At 49.1% G+C, this 21,180-nt stretch overlaps 2 protein-coding genes and 1 pseudogene across 4 annotated transcripts; 1 reads left to right on the top strand and 2 right to left on the bottom strand.

The window, feature by feature from the left end:
* Positions 1-231: 231 nt before the first annotated feature.
* On the bottom strand, positions 232-5,315 carry LOC128418847 (uncharacterized protein K02A2.6-like; annotated as a pseudogene).
* Positions 5,316-10,298: 4,983 nt separating this feature from the next.
* LOC128420153 (zinc finger protein 420-like) lies at positions 10,299-20,564 on the bottom strand. 3 transcript variants are annotated; one of them, XM_053401662.1, is made up of 7 exons: positions 20,110-20,558; positions 19,406-19,487; positions 14,997-15,079; positions 14,548-14,674; positions 12,723-13,558; positions 11,857-12,638; positions 10,299-11,407 (listed from the first exon to the last, which is right to left on the bottom strand). In XM_053401662.1, the coding sequence occupies exons 1-7, from the start codon at positions 20,521-20,523 to the stop codon at positions 11,323-11,325; spliced, it is 2,409 nt and encodes an 802-aa protein (XP_053257637.1). In that variant the 5' UTR covers positions 20,524-20,558; the 3' UTR covers positions 10,299-11,322. The 3 variants fall into 3 exon arrangements, with proteins under 3 accessions (XP_053257637.1, XP_053257636.1, XP_053257635.1); XM_053401661.1 differs by having other exon boundaries at positions 11,857-13,552; positions 20,110-20,564; XM_053401660.1 differs by having other exon boundaries at positions 11,857-13,558; positions 20,110-20,556.
* Positions 16,693-17,741, top strand: LOC128420180 (spindle and kinetochore-associated protein 1-like). Its single transcript, XM_053401718.1, has one exon. The coding sequence runs from the start codon at positions 16,746-16,748 to the stop codon at positions 17,511-17,513; it is 768 nt and encodes a 255-aa protein (XP_053257693.1). The 5' UTR covers positions 16,693-16,745; the 3' UTR covers positions 17,514-17,741.
* Positions 20,565-21,180: the final 616 nt, after the last annotated feature.

Raw genomic sequence — 21,180 nt, 5'->3', positions numbered from 1 at the left:
TAAACCACATGGGGTGTCTTTGGGTGTAGGATATTCTCCTAGCTGCCCAAACCTGCCACTTCTCCATGTTCTTTTCTGATAGATCAAGACGCACGGCAAGGACGTTGTCCGGGTGCCGCCCTGAGCTTCTTGCAGCCTGATGCCAACAAACAGGCGTGTGTGTCCTGCTTGTTTATGGGAAGCAAGACAGGCCCTGTGACTGAAGCTCTTTCCACACTCTTGGCACTGAAATCATTGCCCCCCACTGGGAACTCTTTCATTGATTGTGGGTTTGGCCTTCTCAATGAACCTCTTTCCACATTTCAAGCACTGATAGGGTTTCTCCCCTGATGATGACAGAAGCCACTTCAACTTCCTGAATCACTTTGAAGATACATTTAAGAAGGCCTGGGCAGTTTAGAGGAGCCTGAAATAAATATTGGGGGGGGGGTCTTATCTGCCCTGGAGGATCTTCCCCCCTGCTCAGCACCTTGCACCTCTGGTGGCCCTGCCCCTATTAGGGGATGAGGGCTGCTGATGGATGGAGTCTGAGGGGGAAGGAGAGCGGTCAGCGCCCCTCCTCCTCCTGTGCATCTGGCCAGAGCCATGGCTGCTTTCCTGAGGCCTTTCCTCTGCTTCTGCCCCCATGAAGGGGCCCTGATGGGAGGCGGTGGGGGCTGCAGACAGACCAGCCCTTCAAGAGCAAAAGGGGGCCATCTTGGAGGGGGGTAGGCATAATATTAAGCCTTACTGAGAGCGTCCGAGATCCCCCAATTCTCCTCCATGACTTCCTTATGGAGGGCTCTCTGGTCAGGATCCAGCAATGCCCATTCCACGTCTGTGAAATGGACAGCTACATCTTCAAAGCACACTGGACCCTAAAAGAAAAAGGTGAACTGTTACACTTTGTTGTTTTCTGCCTCTTAATTGATGTTCTGTATTCACTGGATTTTTTTCCTGCACATTTTATGGATGCATATTTTGATGTGTTAATGGAATTGTTCGTTGTGTATTTTAATGAGGGGCATTAAGAAACTGCTGTTCTTCAAATCATTCTTCTAATCCTGTGCACAAACATTCCCGTTTGCCACATGGAAGGATGCCTTCTTCTGTCCCTCTGTGCTGTTGTTGCCGGGTGGGGAGTGTTGGGATCCCAGAATGCTGTGTGAGATAGTAAGTCTGCAGGCTTGAGTCTGCTAGCTGATGCAACTGGCTGATGCAATCAGCCTGCAATTCTTTCTATGCAAGTGCAGGGTCAGAATGCTGTCAGTTGATTGGCTGTCGGAAATATACTCAGAGTCGCAAAGTGATTTCATGCTCTTTATTCAGCTCATAGTGGTGAGGAGGAATGAATGAAAGTCCCCTCAAAGTATCTGCTTTATATACATTATTTACACAATGGGCTGCACATGATTGGCTAATTCCAGAATTCTACTGTAAGCCAATCAGGTTGTGGATTCACTTCTATCTGGAGCATGATTGGGTGGTTCCTGCCAACCAATCATACTGCTGCATTGTTCTAGGACCAATCAGACTGCTGCATTCTGAATCCTATTGTTCTAGGACCAATCAGACTGCTGCAGTTTGGAGCCTATTCAACTCAGTACATAACACCCCTCCCCTCTAAGTTCCAGTCCTGCCCGGGAGGTCGCATTCATAGTCCTCAAGGTACGCCGGCGGCCTACGTGTGCGTTGCGGCCTGGGGTGTTCCCTGGTCCGGGGTTCAGGTTCTGGCTCGTGTTCCAAGGATGCTGGCTGTGATGGGGCTGTTTGGTCTGGCGCAACCGGCTCACTCAGTCGTGGTTCTGGTTCCGGTGTCCTTTCGGCTTCACGGGTCCTCTCTGTATTTACTGATTCTGCCTCTCCTGCTGGCCCCTGCTGCTCTATGGGCCTCACTGCCCCACTGTTCCCTTGGGACTCCTCTGATCTGTCCTCCTCCTCCTGGTTTTTTCCAGGGAATCGTCGCCGTATCTGGTCGCAGTGGCGGCGCCAGCATTGCCCCCCATCTGTTAGCACCTCGTACGACACAGGGCCAGTGACCCTGGTGACTGTGGCGCGTACCCATGCAGGGCCTGCCCCAAAATTCTTTGTGTACACTGGGTCCTGGGCCTCGAAGGTCCGGGGGTTCCTGCCTTCCCCCACCACTACCTCATCCTGAGCTCTATCGGGGTGAATGCGGTCCAATCTGATTGCAAGGCGCCGACCCATTAGTAGTTCAGCGGGGCTCCGGCCAGTCGTTGAGCTGGGGGTGCTGTGCTGTGCTAGAAGGAATGTGGCAAGGCGGTACTCCCAATCCCCTTGCGTCATGCGGCGAAGGGTGTCCTTGGTGGTCCGCACCATGCGTTCTGCTTGGCCATTGGTGGCAGGGTGGAATGGCGCCGAACGGATGTGGCGGATGGCGTTCTGCGCTGTGAAGGTTTGGAATTCTCCTGACGTGAATGCAGTCCCATTGTCTGAGACGAGAGTGTCAGGGAGCCCATGGGTTGCAAACAGCCTGCGTAGTACCCGGATGGCTGCGGACGTAGAAGTGGACGGTACCAGTGCGACTTCCAGCCATTTGGTGTAGGAGTCCACCACTATGAAGAATGTTTTCCCCTGAAAGGGGCCAGCGAAGTCCACATGCAGGCGTGACCATGGTACTCGGGCGGACTCCCAGGACTGGACTGGGGCCCTTGGGGGATCTGGGCAGGATTCTTGGCAGGTCTGGCAGTGTTTGACCCAGGCCTCTATCTCTCCGTCGATCCCCGGCCAGGCCACCACACATAACTCCTGGCAAGGGCCTTCATTCTTACTACCCCTGGGTGTGTCTCGTGTAGGGCTGTGAGGACCCTTTTGCGGAGGGGCTGGGGAACAACGACCCTGCTTCCCCATAACAGGCACCCCTTGTGGGCCGACAGTTCATGTTTGCGGGTTGTGTAGCCGGCGAATTCTGGCCCGGGGCTGCTGCTGGGCCATCCCCTCCACACCCAGTCCAGGACCCGGGAGATGACCCTATCTTTCTTCAAATGGTGTGCAACTTCTTGTGAATGGGGCGGTTGGGACACAGCTCCAGGCTCATAACCTCTTGTGCAGGTGCTGGGTCGGGGCCTGTTTCTGGTAGTGGTAGTCTGCTGAGGGCGTCCGCATGGCCCATCGCCTTCCCAGGGCGGTGAATCAGTGCATACTGGTAGCTGGCAAGGAAAATTGACCACCTGAGGACGCGAGGAGACAGCACTTGGGGGGTCTGCTTTTCGGGGGCAAACAAGCCAAGCAACGGCTTGTGGTCAGTCACCACGGTGAAGGGCCGCCCGTACAAGAAATCATGGAATTTTTTTACTCCACGATTGCCAGACCCTCCTTGTCGATTTGCGAGTAGTTCCGCTTGGTTGCGTTGAGTGTCTGGGAAAAGTATGCTACCGGTACCTCTCTTCCATCCGGGAGTTGGTGTCCCAGGACAGCGCCAATTCCATAGGGCGAGGCATCGCATGCTAGCACCACCGGCAGCCTCTCGTCGAAGTGTGCCAAGACCGAGTTTGAGACAAGCAAGTCCTTGACTGCCTGGAATGCGGCCTCCTGGCGCTGGCCCCACACCCAAGGGGCCCACTTGTCCAGGAGTCTGTGTAGGGGCTCCGCTACCGCCGCCTTGTGGGGAAGGAAGGAATGGTAAAAGTTCAATAGTCCCAAGAAGGCCTGAAGTTCAGTCTTGTTCTTGGGCGCTGGGGCATCACAAATGGCCCGTACCTTGTCCCCAGTCGGGTGGACCCGTTCTGCGTCCACCATAAATCCCAGAAAGTCCACCTGAGGCACTCCTAGTAGACATTTTTCCCGCTTCACCTTGAGACCCGCCGTCTGGAAACGGTGCAGAACGGTGCGGAGGCGGTCCTCAAACTCCTCTGGTGTGGGCCCGGCAATCAACACATCATCGAAGAAGGGGGTGACGCCAGGAATCCCTTTAAGTAGAGAGTCCATTAGATTCTGGAATATGCCTGGTGCCACGCTGACACCGAATTGCAGCCGCTTTACCCTGAATGCTCCTCTGTGCGTCACAATCGTCTGTGCCTCTGCTGTGGCCTCATCTGCTGGCAGCTGTTGATATGCTTGGGCCAAGTCCAGCTTGCCACAAATTTTCGACCCAGCCAGGTTGGCAAGGACATGGCTGACCACTGGCACTGGGTATGCATGGGCCGTGAGGGCCTTGTTTATGGTACATTTGTAGTCTGCGCAGATGCGGACCGAACCATTAGGCTTGATGGGTGTGACGATTGGGGTTTCCCAGGGGGCATTAGGCACCGGTTCCAGCACTCCTTGCTCCACGAGCCGGTCCAATTCCTCGTCTATACGTGGTTTCAGGGCGAACGGGACCCGGCGGGCCTACAGCCTGACCGGTCGTACTGCGAGGTCAAGCTGTAGAGCAATGGGGGGGCCCGTATACTGTCCCAATTTCCCATCGAAAACCCCCGGAAATTCCTTGCATATGGCATCCACGTCCACTTGTAAGTTAGTGTGGTTCACCCCGGTGACGGCTAGCCCCAGTGGTCCAAACCATGGCAATCCCAGTAAACTAATGTAGGGGCCCTTGACCACAAGCAAGTCCAGTTGCCGCGTCCGCCCTCGGTATTGCACCCTGAAGGTCCCCATACCCATTGTGGGGACCTTACGTTTCTGGAAGTCCCGGAGGGTGAATGGAGCCGGCCTGAGTTTGGGACCCCCAGTAGGACACAGTTTCCTTAAGGTCCTTGCCGAGATTATGGATAGAGTTGAACCCGTGTCAAGCTCCATGCGGCATGGGGCCCCCTCTATCTGTACCTCTACATAAATTTTCTCTACGTTGGGGTGGGGCAACTGGTATACCTGGAAGTCCGTGAGCTCCGTCGAGTTGCCTTGGTGCGTTGGGCCCCGGAACCTGGGGCTCTTGGATTGGTCATCTGATGCCTGGCGTCCGGTGGGCTGAGCCCGACACACCCGGGCGATGTGTCCCGATTTTCTGCACTGCCTGCACTCTGCGTTGTGGAAACGGCAGGTCCTCCTCTCGTGACTTTCTCCACAGCTTGCGCAGTTCCCTGCTTCTCGCCGAGGCAGCTGTGGTATGTGGGCTGCTTGAGTGCGCTGCTGTACTCAGTGCACCTCCTCCCTGTTGGATCCTGAGTCGTTGGTGAGGTCTTCGTGGTGGACCCTCAGTTGGGACGGCTGGCTCGGCCGTGCCTCTTGGTTGACCTCTCGGCAGCTTCCGTTGCCAGGGCCTCCTCCAGAGCGACCTGGAACGTTAGGTTCTTCTTAGCGTAGAGGCGTCGTTGCAGCTTCTCATCCTTCAGGCCACCGACGAGGCGGTCCCGAAGCATGTTCTCCAGCTCTGAGAAGTTGCAGAACCGGGCGGCTTGGCGGAGAGAGGTCACAAACTCAGTTATGGTTTCCCCAGGGGCTTGCCTGGGGAATAGGATCCAAAAGGCAGCAGTCTGATTGGTCCTAGAACAATAGGATTCAGAATGCAGCAGTCTGATTGGTCCTAGAACAATGCAGCAGTATGATTGGTTGGCAGGAACTACCCAATCATGCTCCAGATAGAAGTGAATGCACAACCTGATTGGCTTACAGTAGAATTCTGGAATTAGCCAATCATGTGCAGCCCATTGTGTAAATAATATATATAAAGCAGATACTTTGAGGGGACATTCATTCATTCCTCCTCACCACTATGAGCTGAATAAAGAGCATGAAATCACTTTGTGACTCTGAGTATATTTCACCTGGGCCAGCATGGATGAGTCTGAATCACAGCCCAGACTCGGAGTTCAAGCACTATATTCCCATATTCTTAAGGCAGACTTCTGTCTTTGTTCTGAGGGCAACTCTCTCCCCCTTCAGAAGCATGGCTGCCTCCAACTGGGGGGCCTGGAGCCATCGCTAGCCCTCTGCTCCTCCCTGAATGGGCCTCATCCTCTTCTCAAGCCATCTCTTCCTCCTGTGGGAGGGAGTTCCATGGGTCTGTTAAGTTGTGGGTGAACACATCAGACGACACAGTAATTCGTCAAACAGCTCTTGTTTATTCACAGGCCAGAACAGAACTGAGCTGAAGGGTTCAGCCAGCCTGCTTATATAGAGCTCCACTACAATGCAACGGTAACCACTTTCTGTAACTATCCAATCACTGAACATCACTTTCAATCCCTTATTTGCATATGTGGACCTGAGTGAAAACTATCTACAGTATCCCCCTGCTGGCCCAGGGTGAGAACTTCAGTACATAACACAAACTGCGCACTGCGAGATGGAAGGACTTTGTTTATCACAGAGGCCAAGTTTTTATTTCTGCCTCCAGATGTTTCCATCTGGCTGCCACCTGGGCTAAGGAATGTGGCTGATTCCTCAATCCCATCAGGGTTCCTTTGCAGGCCCTTTTCTTCCTGACTCAGTGACCCTTCCCCAAAGTGTGACGTACTGGTTTCTTGTTCCTTTGTTGTTCAGTTGCTCTCTGCTTTCACAGAGAGAGGATGTTTTTTTCTGTCTGCGTAGTAAGAACTGAAGCATAGCGGTGTAGCTATGATAAATCTCATCACTTCTGCGTGCTGCTTTGGTTCTCTGCTGAATGGGGGATGTGCCTGGAGCCTTATCAGAGGCTCAGGTCATCAATCACGTCGGAGGCGATTCCGGAGGACTCGGCCGGAGGAGGATGAGCTTTATCACCTTGGCCGAACACAGGTTCCGACATTTTTGGCTTTTTTAAAAAAAAGATATTTATTGAAATTTTCAACTTTAATACATTAAAAAAGAATCAAAAAAGGAAAAACAAAAAGGTTTAAAAACACATAAAGTTCACAATCCTTATTTTTCTATAACATATTTCCCTGACTTCCCCACACCTCCCCTTCTTATATTCCAATTCAAAATGTTAGTTCAGCAAGTTCTTATCCCTAATTTTAACCTTTTTCTATTTAGTTCATTTTAAAAAAGCAATTTTGCCTTATCCAAACTTAAACACAATACTTATGCATCAATACTCGTTCTTAAAACATTTTTCTAACGTCGACCCAATTTCCCTTCCACGAATTCCCCAATTTTCATACAAATAACAAAATAAAATAAAAATAAAACAGATTGTAATTATACACCCTTTGGATTCCCAAACTCCACCCCCCCCTTCCCGGTTTCAATCCCCAACAAATGTCCATCAGTCTTAGTCTACTATCAGCCTGGAGATCTCACGTCCGAGGCTCTTAATTCTCTCTCAATTCCTCTCTGCCGGTTTTTTTTATAGTCCTTAATATTAAACACCAGATCTCGGAGAAGCTCTGGCCCAACGGAATCCATGTTTCTTTCAGCCAGACCTCCATACTTAAAAGTGGAGCCCGAATCATGTTTCTTATTCCTTTCAAGTCCAAATGTCCCCAAAGCTCCAACTTCCACCTTAAGCAAATTTGTAATCCTTGGGTCTTCAGATCTCAACATGAGGAGATCTCTCCATTCTTCAATCTCCAATTCAAGCCAGATTTTCGACATCAAGTTCTTATTTTCCTTTGTAGCCATCATGTCAGGCCTCTGGCTCACCTTTATCATCTGCAAAGTTACAGCTCCTCCTTCCTTTTCCTCAGGAACAACACATATCTCCTTCTCCATACTCTCAAAGCTCTCAAGTTTCTCTTTTTGTCCAGCTGCGTGGGCTTCCTGAGTCAAATCCTTATCAAATTCAGTGATGTTATTTACTGTTAAGTTCAGAGTTGCAACATTTGTAGCCAAAACATCAATTTGGCCTTGTAACTTTCCCAAGAGAACAAAAACTTTGTCCAACCCAGCCTGAATCTTCCCTCCTCCAGCCATTCTTGTAATGTCCCAAATCCCCCTCTAGAGGGATTTTGGTAACTTAATATTCCTTCCAATTCAAATCCAAAAATCAAGTTAGTTTGTAACAGTTCTTCCTTGTTTTCAACAAATTGTAACCAAATTGTAACAAATATAGCCAGCAGAAACAACAGAAACAAAGTTCTCTTTTCCCGTCTTGACAGCTAAATTTGACAGCTGTCAAACTCTTCAATACCTCATCAGCAGGCTCTCTCACGGAGCACTCCCGGGTCCGGGGGGGTGGCACTTCAGCTCCCAAGATTAGCTCTTTATCCTCCAGTAAGATTACTTATATTGCCAAATCGTGAAATTAATGTCTTTTACCAAGTAAAAAAGAAAGGGTTCTCTCGACCTTAGTTAGCAGGTCCTTGCTTTAAATTATTTACAAGACGGGGAGACGGACTTCCTGTTTGCGCCTTCCCCGATCGTGCCTAATTAAAAAAAAAAAAATCTTTCCGATTTCCGTACTACTCACGGGTTGTTGCTTTAAAGTCCAATTGTTCACAAAAAGAAGTCAGCGCTCTCCGACCATGGCAATGCGGCTGCACTCCACAGGAGAAGCAGTCGACTCTCAGCACCGCACCGCTCACTCCGTCCCCCGCTCCGAAGCCTTTAAAAAGGCTCCTTCACAGGTCGGGGGGGCGCAAATGGTGCCTGCCGAGTCACCAGGTTCACAGGCTTCACCACCTGTGATTTTTGAGGATCCCCGCGTCGCCGCAGCGGTCAAGACCCAATCCTGCGGAGCTGATTCCCTCCGGAGCTCGGAGGGAATCCGCCATTAGCCGATGGCGCTAACCCGGAAGTCTCCCCGACATTTTTGGCTTTGGGCCTAGAAGAACGGCAGAAGAACAGAATGCAGGTTATCTTCTCTGCGTGTCAAGAAGATTGATGAGAGGTGTGTGCTCCAGCCCCAGGAAGCCTGCCAGTCCCTAATTAATGGCAATAAGGGTGGACTTTGAACTTTTAGCCAAAAGCTCTGATCGGCTGCAGCAGAAGCTCAGAAAGCAAAAGGCTCATGCAGTGTGCTTTTGGAATACAGATGGCCAGTGCAAGAGTGACAGAGGCTCTTCAATTTGCGATGGGAATTCCAAAGCTCTCAAAAGGGAATTATTAGGACTGGGTGCAGTATGCAGAAGCTTTGCTAAGAAAAGCGGGTCTGTTTCATGTGATATGAGACGCCCCCCCCCCCCAGCTCCAGTAACCGGAGAATGGGAGGCTAAGGATTCCAAAGCAAGGGGAACTCTGATGCTTATTGTGTCCCCTGAAGAGTTGTGTCTTTTGTGTGACAAGGCCTCAGCCAGAGAGATGTGGGACAGTCTCCAACAGTCACATTTAAGAAGAGAGGTGGGCGTTTCTTTGTTCTTTTATGCCAAGTTGCATGATATGGCACTTGCTGATGGAGCAGATGTACGTGCTCACCTCATGGAAATGCAGAATCTAAGGCATGAGTTGCAACAGCGTGGAATCACCTTTCCAGAGGCTGTGTATGCCTTCATGATTCTACATTCTTTGGGTTCAAGTTGGGAAGCGATTGCCAGCCAGCTTGCTGTTTTGCTTCAGCAAATATCTCAAGACCGCCTGACTTTTGATTGTTAAATCTCAGTCTGTAGTGCATAGTGCCATTCAAATAGTGTGCTATGCGTTTCAGAGCTTTCCAGTCCTTAACAGTAGGATTGTTGATGTGTCTGCTTAGCAAATTTGTGCTTACTGCAGTGTCAGGTCTTGAACATCTAGCAATGAGGTTTAGTTTGCCTAGCACACTTCTGTACAGTGTAGTGTCAGAAAATGCTTCTTCAGTATCATCTACCTGATAACCTGTTGTCATCGGTGTGTCTACAGGGTTAGCATCCATCAGGTTTAGTTTGGTTAACACATCAGCAATTTTCTGTGACTGTAGCAAGCGGTCTCTTGAATGCGAAGGAAGACTTTCAGACCTCTTGTTACTTGCAGCCTCCCTCTTAGCCCTGGGACACCCCCACCCCACTTCTCCCCAATGCACCCTAGGGCAGAAAAGAGAGGAAACTCACCAGATGCCAGAAGGGAAACTGAGGCAGCTCCTGCAGAGGAAATGAAAGCCCCCTACCCCTCTTGCAGGGAGGATCCTGGGAAGGAGGAAGGGGCATTTGCTTGGGAGGACCTCGTCCCCCCCCCTTATTCCCTGTCCTCTCTAGGAATGTAGCTCAGTTCCTTTTAACCCTTGTAAGGTGGAACAAACCAAGCTCACATTCTCTCTGTCAGACTCTTCCAGAAATGAACCCGAACAAGGCAGGAGAGCTCAGTGGGTAGAGCACGAGTCTCTTTGATCTCAGGGCCCTGGGTTCAAGCCCCAGGCTGGGCAGAAGATTCCTGGCTGGCTGGGAGTGGGCTAGATGACTTTGGGGGTCCCTCATCATGACTCCCTGGCCCTCGTGGCTGTTCTCCTGAGCCCTTGCAAAGCGGAGCTCGCCCTGCTCCCTTCTATCTCTCTCTCTCTCTCAGGAGCCAGGGCCCCAGAGGGGTCTTCTTGGGGGGGACCCTCCCCTGCAGCCCTGGGACCCCCCATCTCCCCAAGGCCACTCACCGGATCCCAGAAGGCGCCCCCAGGCAGCACTTGCGGAGCAGAGAGACAAAAGCCCAGATGGGGGCGGAGCTTGTGCTCTGGGGAGCCTCCTCCCTTTATTCCTCTCTAGGAAGCCAGCTCGGTGCCACTTAACCCTTTTGCTGGTCCTCTTTCCCTGCGGATTTTTATCTCACCAGCTGCTCAGAGAGCAGCTCAATGGTTGTTTACATCATGTGAGTGTCTGAGAGTGTGAGACAGGAAGTCTCAGCACAGTCTCAGTACTGTGAAAAGTTACTTTCGCTTCTGTGTGAAGTGCGCTCTTCTGTTCTGCTGCTCAGAGAGAGCAGACATGCTGGTGGATTCTCTGTGTATAGACAATGAATAAAGTAGTTTATAGCTACTGATTGTCTCTTTCTTCTGCAATGAGATGCCAGAAGACGAGTGTGCTCCTCTCAGGAGGAAGGGGTTGCTTATTACCAGTCTCTCGGGACTGAGGAAGATTTACAGCCAGAGGGTGACCACCGGAGAGATGTCTCGGTGTCTTGGGAAGGTGGCGGCCTTCCCAGGCGTTTTTCCAACACCCCGGGCGTGGTGAGGGCACAGAGCTGCTTCATCCAGGGACCTTGGGGGCCTGGCGAGCTTCTCCCTCCGTGGGGAACAGATTTCTGTACACCCTTTGCTTCAGAAGCTAGAGGAAAACTCTGCAAGCGTTTGGCTCCAGGGTCTCTTGAGAGAGAGTTGTTTCCGACTCTCTGAGCAAAGAGGAAGGAAAAGGGGGTCCTGCAAGAAGAAGAAGAGGAGTAGTTTGGATTTGATATCCGGCCTTTCACTCCCTTTAAGGAGTCTCAAAGCGGCTAACATTCTCCTTTTCCTTCAAAGAGAAACGAACTTGTCGAAGTCTGTCTTGATTTTAGCTTTTTCAGCCAGTTCTAAGTCCTTTTAAGAGCTCCAACTGTATTTTTTTAGAGAACTTGAAAAATGAGACCAGACTTTCATAAATCCCTCCGATCACACTCTTGGCACTGATAGGGCTTCTCCCCTGTAAGATTTCTCTGATGGGAAGTGAGACTTTCTTTCTGTTGGGAAATTCAAGCCCTTCTCATGAGAAGCTGGCAGCAGTCCCAGGCACCCGGCTTGATTCCCTGTTGACCTCCCTGGCTGCATTCCCCAGCAAGCGCAGGCAAGGTCTCGATCGGCGATTCTTCTCAAACATGAGAAGAACACACCCCTCTTTCCTGCCTCCCCCAGGCAGGGGAAAGAGATAGACAGAAACGTATTTACATGCTTTTATTTCTGTCTTTGGAGCGTTACAAAAAACATGACTGCTCTCTTCAAACTCCAGCAGTGTTGTAACAAAAACTTCCTGTACATCCTGTACAGCTCATAATACACTCTGAAGTAATTCTGGTGCTGCGCACTGTGAAATGACAGTCCCTCTGTTCCCACAGCAGTCCCAACATTCCCATCATGTTTACTTTTCAAGCTAGGACTTTGCAGCAGCATTGCTTCATTATCGTAACACTTTCCTGGTGAAGCTCTTTCGACATTCCAAGCACTGATATGGTTTCTCCCCTGTATGAATTCTTTGATGGGCAATGAGACTTTCTTTCCAGGTGAAGCTCTTTCCACACTCCAAGCACTGATAGGGTTTCTCCCCTGTATGAATTCTTTGATGGACAGTGAGACTCTCTTTCCTGGTGAAGCTCTTTCCACATTCCGCACACTGATATGGTTTCTCCCCTGTATGAAGTCTACAATGAGAAGTGAGATGGGCCCTCTGATTGAAGCTCTTTCCACATTCCAAGCACTGATAGGGTTTCTCCCCTGTATGAATTCTTTGATGAGAAATGAAACTGTTCTTTCTCATGAAGCTCTTTCCACACTCCATGCACTGATAGGCTTTCTTCCCTGTATGAAGTCTACGATGAGAAGTGAAACTGTGCTTTGGAATGATGCTCTTTCCACATTCCGCACACTGATAGGGTTTCTCCCCTGTATGAAGTCTATGATGAGAAGTGAGATGGGCACTCTGTTTGAAGCTCTTTCCACATTCTGCACACTGATATGGTTTCTCCCCTGTATGAATCCTTTGATGGGAAGTGAGCTTGGCCCTCTGACTGAAGCTCTTTCCACATTCCATGCACTGATATGGTTTCTCCCCTGTATGAATTCTTTGATGGGAAGTGAAACTGTGCTTTCTAATGAAGCTCTTTCCACATTCCGCACACTGATATGGTTTCTCCCCTGTATGAAGTCTACGATGAGAAGCGAGATGGGCACTCTGATTGAAGCTCTTTCCACATTCCAAGCACTGATAGCGGTTTTCCCCTGTATGAATTCTTTGATGGTAAGTGAGTGTGGCGCTGTTAATGAAGCTCTTTCCACATTCCAGGCACCGATAGGGGTTTTCCCCTGTATGAATTCTTTGATGGGAAGTCAAACTTATTTTCCAGGTGAAGCTCTTTCCACATTCCAAGCACTTAAACGGTTTCTCCCCTGTATGAATTCTTTGATGGTAAGTGAGTGTGGCGCTGTTAACGAAGCTCTTTCCACATTCCAGGCACCGATAGGGGTTTTCCCCTGTATGAATTCTTTGATGGGAAGTGAAACTTATTTTCCAGGTGAAGCTCTTTCCACATTCCAAGCACTGATACGGTTTCTCCCCTGTATGAATTCTTTGATGGACAGTGAGACTTTCTTTCCTGGTGAAGCTCTTTCCACATTCCAGGCACTGATAGGGGTTTTCCCCTGTATGAATTCTTTGATGGGAAGTGAAACACTTTTTCCAAGTGAAGCTCTTTCCACATTCCACGCAGTGATATGGTTTCTCCCCTGTATGAATTCTACGATGGGAAGTGAGCTTGGCCCTCTGACTGAAGCTCTTTCCACATTCCACGCAGTGATATGGTTTCTCCCCTGTATGAATTCTACGATGGGAAGTGAGGTTGTGGCTTTGACTGAAGCTCTTTCCACACTCCAAGCAGTGATAGGGTTTCTCTTTTGTATGAATTCTTTGATGGGTAGCGAAACTCTGTTTCCAAGTGAAGCTTTTTCCACATTCCAAGCACTGATAGGGTTTCTTCTCAAGGGGATTTCTTTGATGGGAAGTGGAATGGGAGCTCTGACTGAAGCCCTCTCCACAGTCTGAATCCTGATATGGCTCCTCCACTGTGTGGATTTCGTTGTGGTCTCCCTTGTTCTTCATTTCCAATTCATCACCACCTGAAACTAAGAGGCAAACGGATTAGAGTCTCGGGAAGAAGTGCAGCCCCAAATTATGAAACAATGCTAATTAATGCTTGTGACAGAGAAAGAACTGAAGGGATGTAGATGTTATACTATTCCTTTTGTTATGTATAGTTTTATATACAAATCAAGTTGAATACTAGATGTTTTCTCTCTCAAGTTTTTAAAAGTACATCTTAACCTGGTAACGTCATTTTGTTCAGATTTAAATATGCATCTGTACTATCTTCATAAATAAAATGTGCTTTCATTATTATCTAAAACATGGCCAATTTCTTTAGTGGCTAATAATTTAATGATGATGTGCATCACCTTAAACCAATTTTCATAAATTCTTGACATCACAGAATGCAGCAGAAACTTGTCATATCAGCATTAATATTATTATTATTATTAAAGTTTCCTTACTTAAATGTTACATTTTTGTGAGAAGTTACAGAGGACGAGGCGGGGGGCCTTCTCGATAGGGGAAGTCACCCTGTGGAACGCCCTCCCATCAGATGTCAAGGAAATAACGATGCAACTTTTAGAGGACTTCTGAAGGCACCTCTGTATTGGGAAGTTTTTAATGTTTGATGTTGGGTAAAAATAATAAAATTATCATTATTGTTACTACAGGGTTCACTGCCTGAGATTCAAAAAGCCTGGCTCTGTTTTGGGATGGAGTTTGTTAGGTTCAGTCGTGGAATCTGTCAAGCAACTCTTTGGTCAAAAATCACTCTGAATCCTACATTTAAGAAGGCCTGGGCAGTTCAGACAGCCTGATCATGGTTTTAAATGACAGAACTGGAGGAAGAATATTCACAGGGAAAACAATCAATAGCCATCCCTGCAAGGTTTGCTGTGGGAGTGTTAACATCCCAGGTGCTGTGGGTGGCGCTGTTGAGCCCCATCAAAATATCAGAGGTTCGTCACATAGAGAGATGTCTTGAATTACAAAACAGATAGGATGATCCAATAGGGAGCCTTACCGAGAGAGTCCAAGATCCCACGATTCTCCTCCATGACTTCCTTATGGAGAGCTCTCTGGTCAGGATCCAGCAACGCCCACTCGTCATCTGTGAAATGGACAGCCACATCTTCAAAGCACACTGGACCCTAACAGAAAAGGAAAAAGGCTGTCCTCTTAGAGAACATTCACTTGTCTCTGTTGTTTTCTACAGCGGCCAGACCCCTCTCTGCCTTCCTCATCCCTCTCTCCTGCTGCAGCTTCTGCCTCGGAGTCTGGGCTGCTCTCTGCCACAGACTCCCTCTGCTCCCTGAGCCCTCTTCCCTCTCCAGCTTCAGACACCTCCTCTTCCTCCTCCTCCTCCCAGTCGGCTCCCTCTTCTCTGGCTCCTCCCACCATTCCTCTGCATCCAACTGTGTCCAGCCAGTCTGCATCCCAGCGCTCCTTCCCCACAAGGCTCCTTCTCCCTACCTGATCTGGGTCCACAGCTGCTGCAGCCCCTCCACCACCATGAAAAGATGAAGGAGCAGGTCTTGGTGGCATCATTCCGTCAGCTGGGAGAGACAAAGGTAAGTGGAAACCGTGAGCGCCTGCTTCTCTCAGAGGTGAAACAGTGCATCTCTAAGTGCAGATGGGGCTTCGTCCAAGTCTCCCCTGCTAGCTTCCGGTTCCGCTCTGCTTTAATGGAGGATCGTTGGCAAAGGAAAAACAAGGATGATTGAGGGTAATTCTCCTTGCAAGTTGCCCCCAGGGACAGGGGGGAATGGGCTTCACTCCCAGTTCATCTTGGTACCAGGTTCCGGCTCCGGCATGGATTGCGGGAGGCAGGGAGGCGCTGAGTGCAAAAGCCCTTCGCCTGCCGAAAACCCACCTTCGCTGCCATTAAGAAGCAGAGGTTCTCCTGTCAATTAGAGCTCAATTTGGACTAATGTACAGGCGTTGCTGGAAGAGATGAGATCATAAACTGCGGAACTGAACCAGCTGCAAGGTCTTTAAGATTTGAATCTGACAGAAGACTTCATTTGGTGCAAAAGACGGTGTGGGGGAGGGGAGCCTACAGATTCTTTATATAAAGCTTTATTCTCTACACTAATGAATTGGCAGCCTGCGATTGAATACTAGTTCAAAATATATATGTACAGGTGAGCAGGGATGAAACTGGATTGCAGATATGGAATATAACATCAAATGGAACTGTGTGTGTAAAAACAAAAAGGAAAAAGGGAGGGAAGCTCTATTTTGCAAAATATTTACGATGGAAAATTAGAGCTGACTCTTCCCCGTCCTTTATTATATACAGACTGAACTGATTAATGCTAAAAGGACTTGGAATTTAATCTAATTGGATAAATGCACATTTATCTTAGGCCAGACAGAGGGATGTAAGGAATCTGAAAGTTGTGTAGGAGCTGATAAGGCTAATTACTGAGTCAATTGCAGTTTGACCGATCCCTCTCTTTCCCAGGCAGAGAATAAAAATGGCGAAAACTAATTATTTATTGGGACAGTGTGATTTTTGCAGCTGCTGTTAAAGTTGCCAAACAACGAAGCACAGGACAGAGCAATGGAGAATTTCTGAAACCACAAGGGGATATTAGCTCCGCCCAAGGAATGGTGGAGAACAGCAACAACCAGGAAAAGATAAAATATTTTCCAAGGACAGGAAAAAAACATCACGAACAGGAAGATTGCCACACATGGGAAGAGTAAGGATATCGCTGGAGTGCCTCACTTGTAGTTTTATATATTATTTGTATAAAGGATTCTTATCTTGACAGGAGGGTGTCAGGGAACTGCCATCGGAGCCAGAGGCGGAGGGAAGGCTCCAGAGGGATGCCGGAGAGGGTCCCAGTAGGGAGAGAGGCAGCCCATCTGCTGGGGAAGGAAATCAGCATAGCACCAGTGGAGAAGGGGGGCAGATGGGGGAATCGGAGAGGAGGCTCCATGACTCCTCGCCGGAGACCAGCGGGGAGAGCACGGGTCCTCCGCTGCCCACACCCTCCCTGCGCAGAAGACTTCCGCGCAGGGAGAGTAGGAGGAGACTAGGCGTCAAAGAACTTCTTTGCTGGAAGAAGTTCAAGAAACGCCCACTGACGGATTCTGCCAGCGACTGAGACAGCCACGAAGTGAAGGGCTGTCCAGACAGAAAAGGTTCACCCAGAGAGAGCCTCTAGCGGCGCTGCGGGAAGGAGGGTCTTCACCTCTGCTGCGGGCCTGGATATGGAGGGCAAGGAGGGGGCACCTCTGGAGCTCAGTGACGAAAAATATAATTTGACTTCAGATTTTAACGACTTATGTTCTCACATGAACACAAAGATTTCAAATATCAAAAAGTCACTTCAGCTGAGAAAAATAGACCAGGAACCATCTTTGAAGACAGTGCTTAGCAAGATAATTCATGAGGTATCGCTTTTAAACAACATCCTCAATAAACTGGAGACAGAAGTCAACCATCAGGAGAACCAGCAGAGTCAACTCAAGGAGCTCCAGGAAACGATTGAGAGGTACTACAATGAAGCTCAGCATCTTGAGGAAAACATGCCTATTCACCTGCCCAGAGGAATCCCAAGCAGCACCCAGGGCATCACGGTGAAGGATGAAGCACAGTGCAAAGATGCTGAGGTTGCCGGTGGGAAGAAGCCAGTGAAAGAGCCCAGATGCATCAAACAAGCAGCCTTGTTAACGGAAGAGGAGTTTGAAAGCATTCCTGCGTACATGCGAGGCCGCCTGACGTACAACCAAGTCAATGCAGTCCTTCAGGAAATCAACAAGGCTGTGGTTAGCAAGTACAAGATCATGCACCAGTCCCCTAAGACAATGTCCGGCGCTGTGAGGAACCTCTTCTTCAGATTCAAGGAAGAGGAAACAAAGAATACAAAAGGCCACTTCTTCATCGTGGAGGCCGATGTGGAAGAATTTACACAGCTCAAGGCAGACAAGCGTTTCCACAGCATCCTGACCATTTTGCGACATTGCCAGAGACTGTGAGAGATCCGTGGCTTGCGCCTGGTCCGTTACGCCATCTGCTGAGGTGCTGTCAGGGTGTTTGAGGCTTGTGGTGGGAGGCTCCCCCTTGCCCCGCTCCTCAGGACTGTGCCGCAAAACAGAATCCTTCCTTCGTTTAGAGTTTTACATGGCAAGGCTGTTTCTTTACTCTTTCTTCCTATCCTCATTCATTATTGTTGGAGAAGGTGGGTTTCATTTGCATCCGTAAAATACTGTGTTTGCAATTTCCATCTTTCTGCAAAGGTATGAAGCTATACATAGCGCGATTCTCTCTCCCACCCACCCGGCTTTGGGGTTTCTACCTGTTGAGCTTGATCTGCATTTTATAGCAAAGCAGAGGGCGAATGGGTTGAAGCAAGAACTGCCTCTAAACCATTGTTCAAAGCTTGAGATTTTGAATTGCTGAAATGCCAATAAAGAGTTGAAAGCAAAAAAAAAAAAAGAAAGAAAGAAAGAAAAGAAAAGGTTCACCCAGGTAACCTAGCCAGGTGTGGCGACGACTTACGCACGAGCAACCCCTAGAACCATTACAGAGCGTAATTGAAAATAATAAGATTTTGGAATGCAGAAATCAAGAAAATCATCAAACCATCAGTTTTAGCATGCGGGGGAGGGCACCTATATTATATAATTTGATATCTTAAAGATTGGTATTACTAATTGTATTGTAATTTCGCATTGTTATAATGAGGCCATTAATGAACTGTAATTTTAAACTAATCAAATTACTATCGTAAACGTCTCCCCTGCTGAGTACATTTGGACATTTGTACCCATTTCATTTGGTTCAAAATTGGGAAAGGAGTACGGCAAGGCTGTATTTTATCTCCCTGCTTATTTAATTTATATGCAGAATACATCATGCGAAAGGCTGGGCTGGATGAATCCCAAGCTGGAATTAAGATTGCCAGAAGAAATATCAACAACCTCAGATATGCAGATGACACAACCTTGATGGCAGAAAGTGAGGAGGAATTAAAGAACCTTTTAATGAGGGTGAAAGAGGAGAGCGCAAAATATGGTCTGAGGCTCAACATCAAAAAAACGAAGATCATGGCCACTGGTCCCATCACCTCCTGGCAAATAGAAGGGGAAGAAATGGAGGCAGTGAGAGATTTTACTTTCTTGGGCTCCATGATCACTGCAGATGGTGACAGCAGCCACGAAATTAAAAGACGCCTGCTTCTTGGGAGAAGGGCAATGACAGGCCTAGATAGCATCTTGAGAAGTAGAGACGTCACCTTGACAACAAAGGTCCGTATAGTTAAAGCCATGGTTTTCCCAGTAGTGATGTATGGAAGTGAGAGCTGGACCATAAAGAAGGCTGATCGCCGAAGAATTGATGCTTTTGAATTCTGGTGCTGGAGAAGACTCTTGAGAGTCCCATGGACTGCAAGAAGATCAAACGCATCCATTCTTAAGGAAATCAGCCCTGAGTGCTCACTGGAAGGACAGATCCTGAAGCTGAGGCTCCAGTACTTTGGCCACCTCATGAGAAGAGAAGACTCCCTGGAGAAGACACTGATGTTGGGAAAGATGGAGGGTACAAGGAGAAGGGGACGACAGAGGACGAGATGGTTGGATAGTGTTTTCGAGGTTACCAGCATGAGTTTGACCAAACTGCAGGAGGCAGTGGAGGACAGAGGTCACTAGTGTTCTCTGGTCCATGGGGTCACGAAGAGTCGGACACGACTAAACGACTAAACAACAACAACAACCCATTTCATATAATAGTTGTGCAAAAATACATCTCCCCCCCCCCCGAGCTCTGGGCTCCAGGTGTCTTCCCCCAAAAGATGCAAAGAACTCAGAGATTAGTTTCAAAACCAAGAGAATGTGACAAAACGGGGGAGAAAACACTCTTTCCTCCTTACCCAGAGGCCTCACTCTGGCGTCCAGCGGAGTCTTCTCTGCCTCAGAAGAATCAAGACCCATTTCTGCCAAAAGATCCTTCCTCTGAAAGAGCAACAAGGATTCAAAACAGAGAATGGGGAGAAGGGTTAGAAAAGGAATGGCAGAGGCAAGCGCTTTCGGGGGACAGAGGTGAAAGCTGCTTCCTGCTTCTGCTAGACTGGTGTCTGGGGTTGGCTGCCAGGACCATGAAACATTGGTCCTCAAGGATCTTCACTGGCTCCCAGAACGTTTCCCAGCACAATTCAAAGTGTTGGTGCTGAACCTTAAAGCCCTAAACGGCCTCAAAGGCCCACTATACCCAAAGGAGCGTCTCCATGAACTGAGGTCCAGTTCGGAGGGTCTTCTGCTGATTCCCTCACTGTGGTAAGTGAAGTTACAGGGAACCAGGCAGAAGACCTTCTCCACAGTGGCACCCACCCTGGGGAATGCCCTCCCATCAGGTGAGAAGGAGATAAGAAAATGCATAACTTTTAAAAGACATCTGATGTCTTCTTATGCTTTTATATGTGCTGGAAGGCACCCAGCCACATGGGTGTCATAAATAATAATAATATCTGTTCCTAGATGCTTTCCAAAAAAGGATGGGCCATTAGGAAATGATTTGGGAATATTCTCCTTCCTCTTTGGAGCCCCTTGGGAATATCCAGAGGAAAGTCTCTCTCACCTGCTGCTCTGCCTGCTTCCTCTCCTCTGCCTGACTCAGGAGGAAACCTTCGGCCAGGGCCACCGCCTGGGAAGTGGTCTCCGCTCCGCATTCCCTCACCCAGATCTCCATCTCTTCTGGAAGGACAGCCAGGAACTGCTCCAAGATCACCAGGTCCAGCATCTCAGCTTTTGTGTGCCTTTCTGGCTTCAGCCACTGATGGTCAAGGTGGTAGAATTGGCTGCAAACCTCTCGGGGTCCTTTGGCCTCCTGGTAGCAGAACTGCCTGAGCTGCTGGCTCTGCACAGCTGAGCAAAGGGTGTCCTCCTCATCCAGGATCTTCTGCATGGAGTTTTCACACAATCCCCCACTGCTCCCAGTTTCCAGGGCGTGGCCTCTTCCTGTTTCAGGGCCAGCTGAGAATTGCTCATCCATCTGGGCTCTCCAGAAGTCTCCAAGAGATCGGAAGGAGCCCCTTGGTCCTCTGCCAAGTTCTGTGGGTACTAATGCAAGGTGTATGAAGTCATAACTGTGAATGACAAGTGAGTCATTTGTATGACGTGTAATTTGGAGCCAGAGCAATAGTGGGGGTCCCTCCCAACCCCACTTCATAGTCCAGAGCTTCACCCCAACCCAGCCATATCTGCTTGGGTGGCTTGGTGAGCAGCAGGGCTCATGTCTAGCTCCAGCCACCGTCCCTTTGGCACAGACAGGATGTGGCCATGGGACTTCCTGCTCTGGATCCGACGGGAAGGTTGCAATGCCCTCTGGGTGGAACTGCCCTGGACGACGCCTCAGAAACTGGACTCAAATGCAGCGGTTGGGTTCTCAACTGGGTTCCCTCTTTTACTAATGGCATTTCTATCCCACCTTTTCTCCAACAGGCTCCAGGTGGTGTCCGGGACTGGACCCAAGAGGAATGCTGGAGACCCCCTTCCCTCCTCCTGAACCTTCCCGAGGAGGACAGTATAGATTTACAACAGTGGTTTGCAGAAGGTCATAGTTCAGAGGCTGCAGAGGGGAGAAGCTGGGAAATATTGTGAGAGCAGCAGGAGGAAGAAGCAGCAGCACCAGGGGAGAGACAGCTGACAG

The sequence above is a fragment of the Podarcis raffonei genome, chromosome 8 (assembly GCF_027172205.1).
Source record: "Podarcis raffonei isolate rPodRaf1 chromosome 8, rPodRaf1.pri, whole genome shotgun sequence".
NCBI lineage: Eukaryota > Metazoa > Chordata > Lepidosauria > Squamata > Lacertidae > Podarcis > Podarcis raffonei.
Note: the sequence above shows the minus strand (reverse complement) of the source record. Positions and strands in the feature narration are given on the sequence as shown.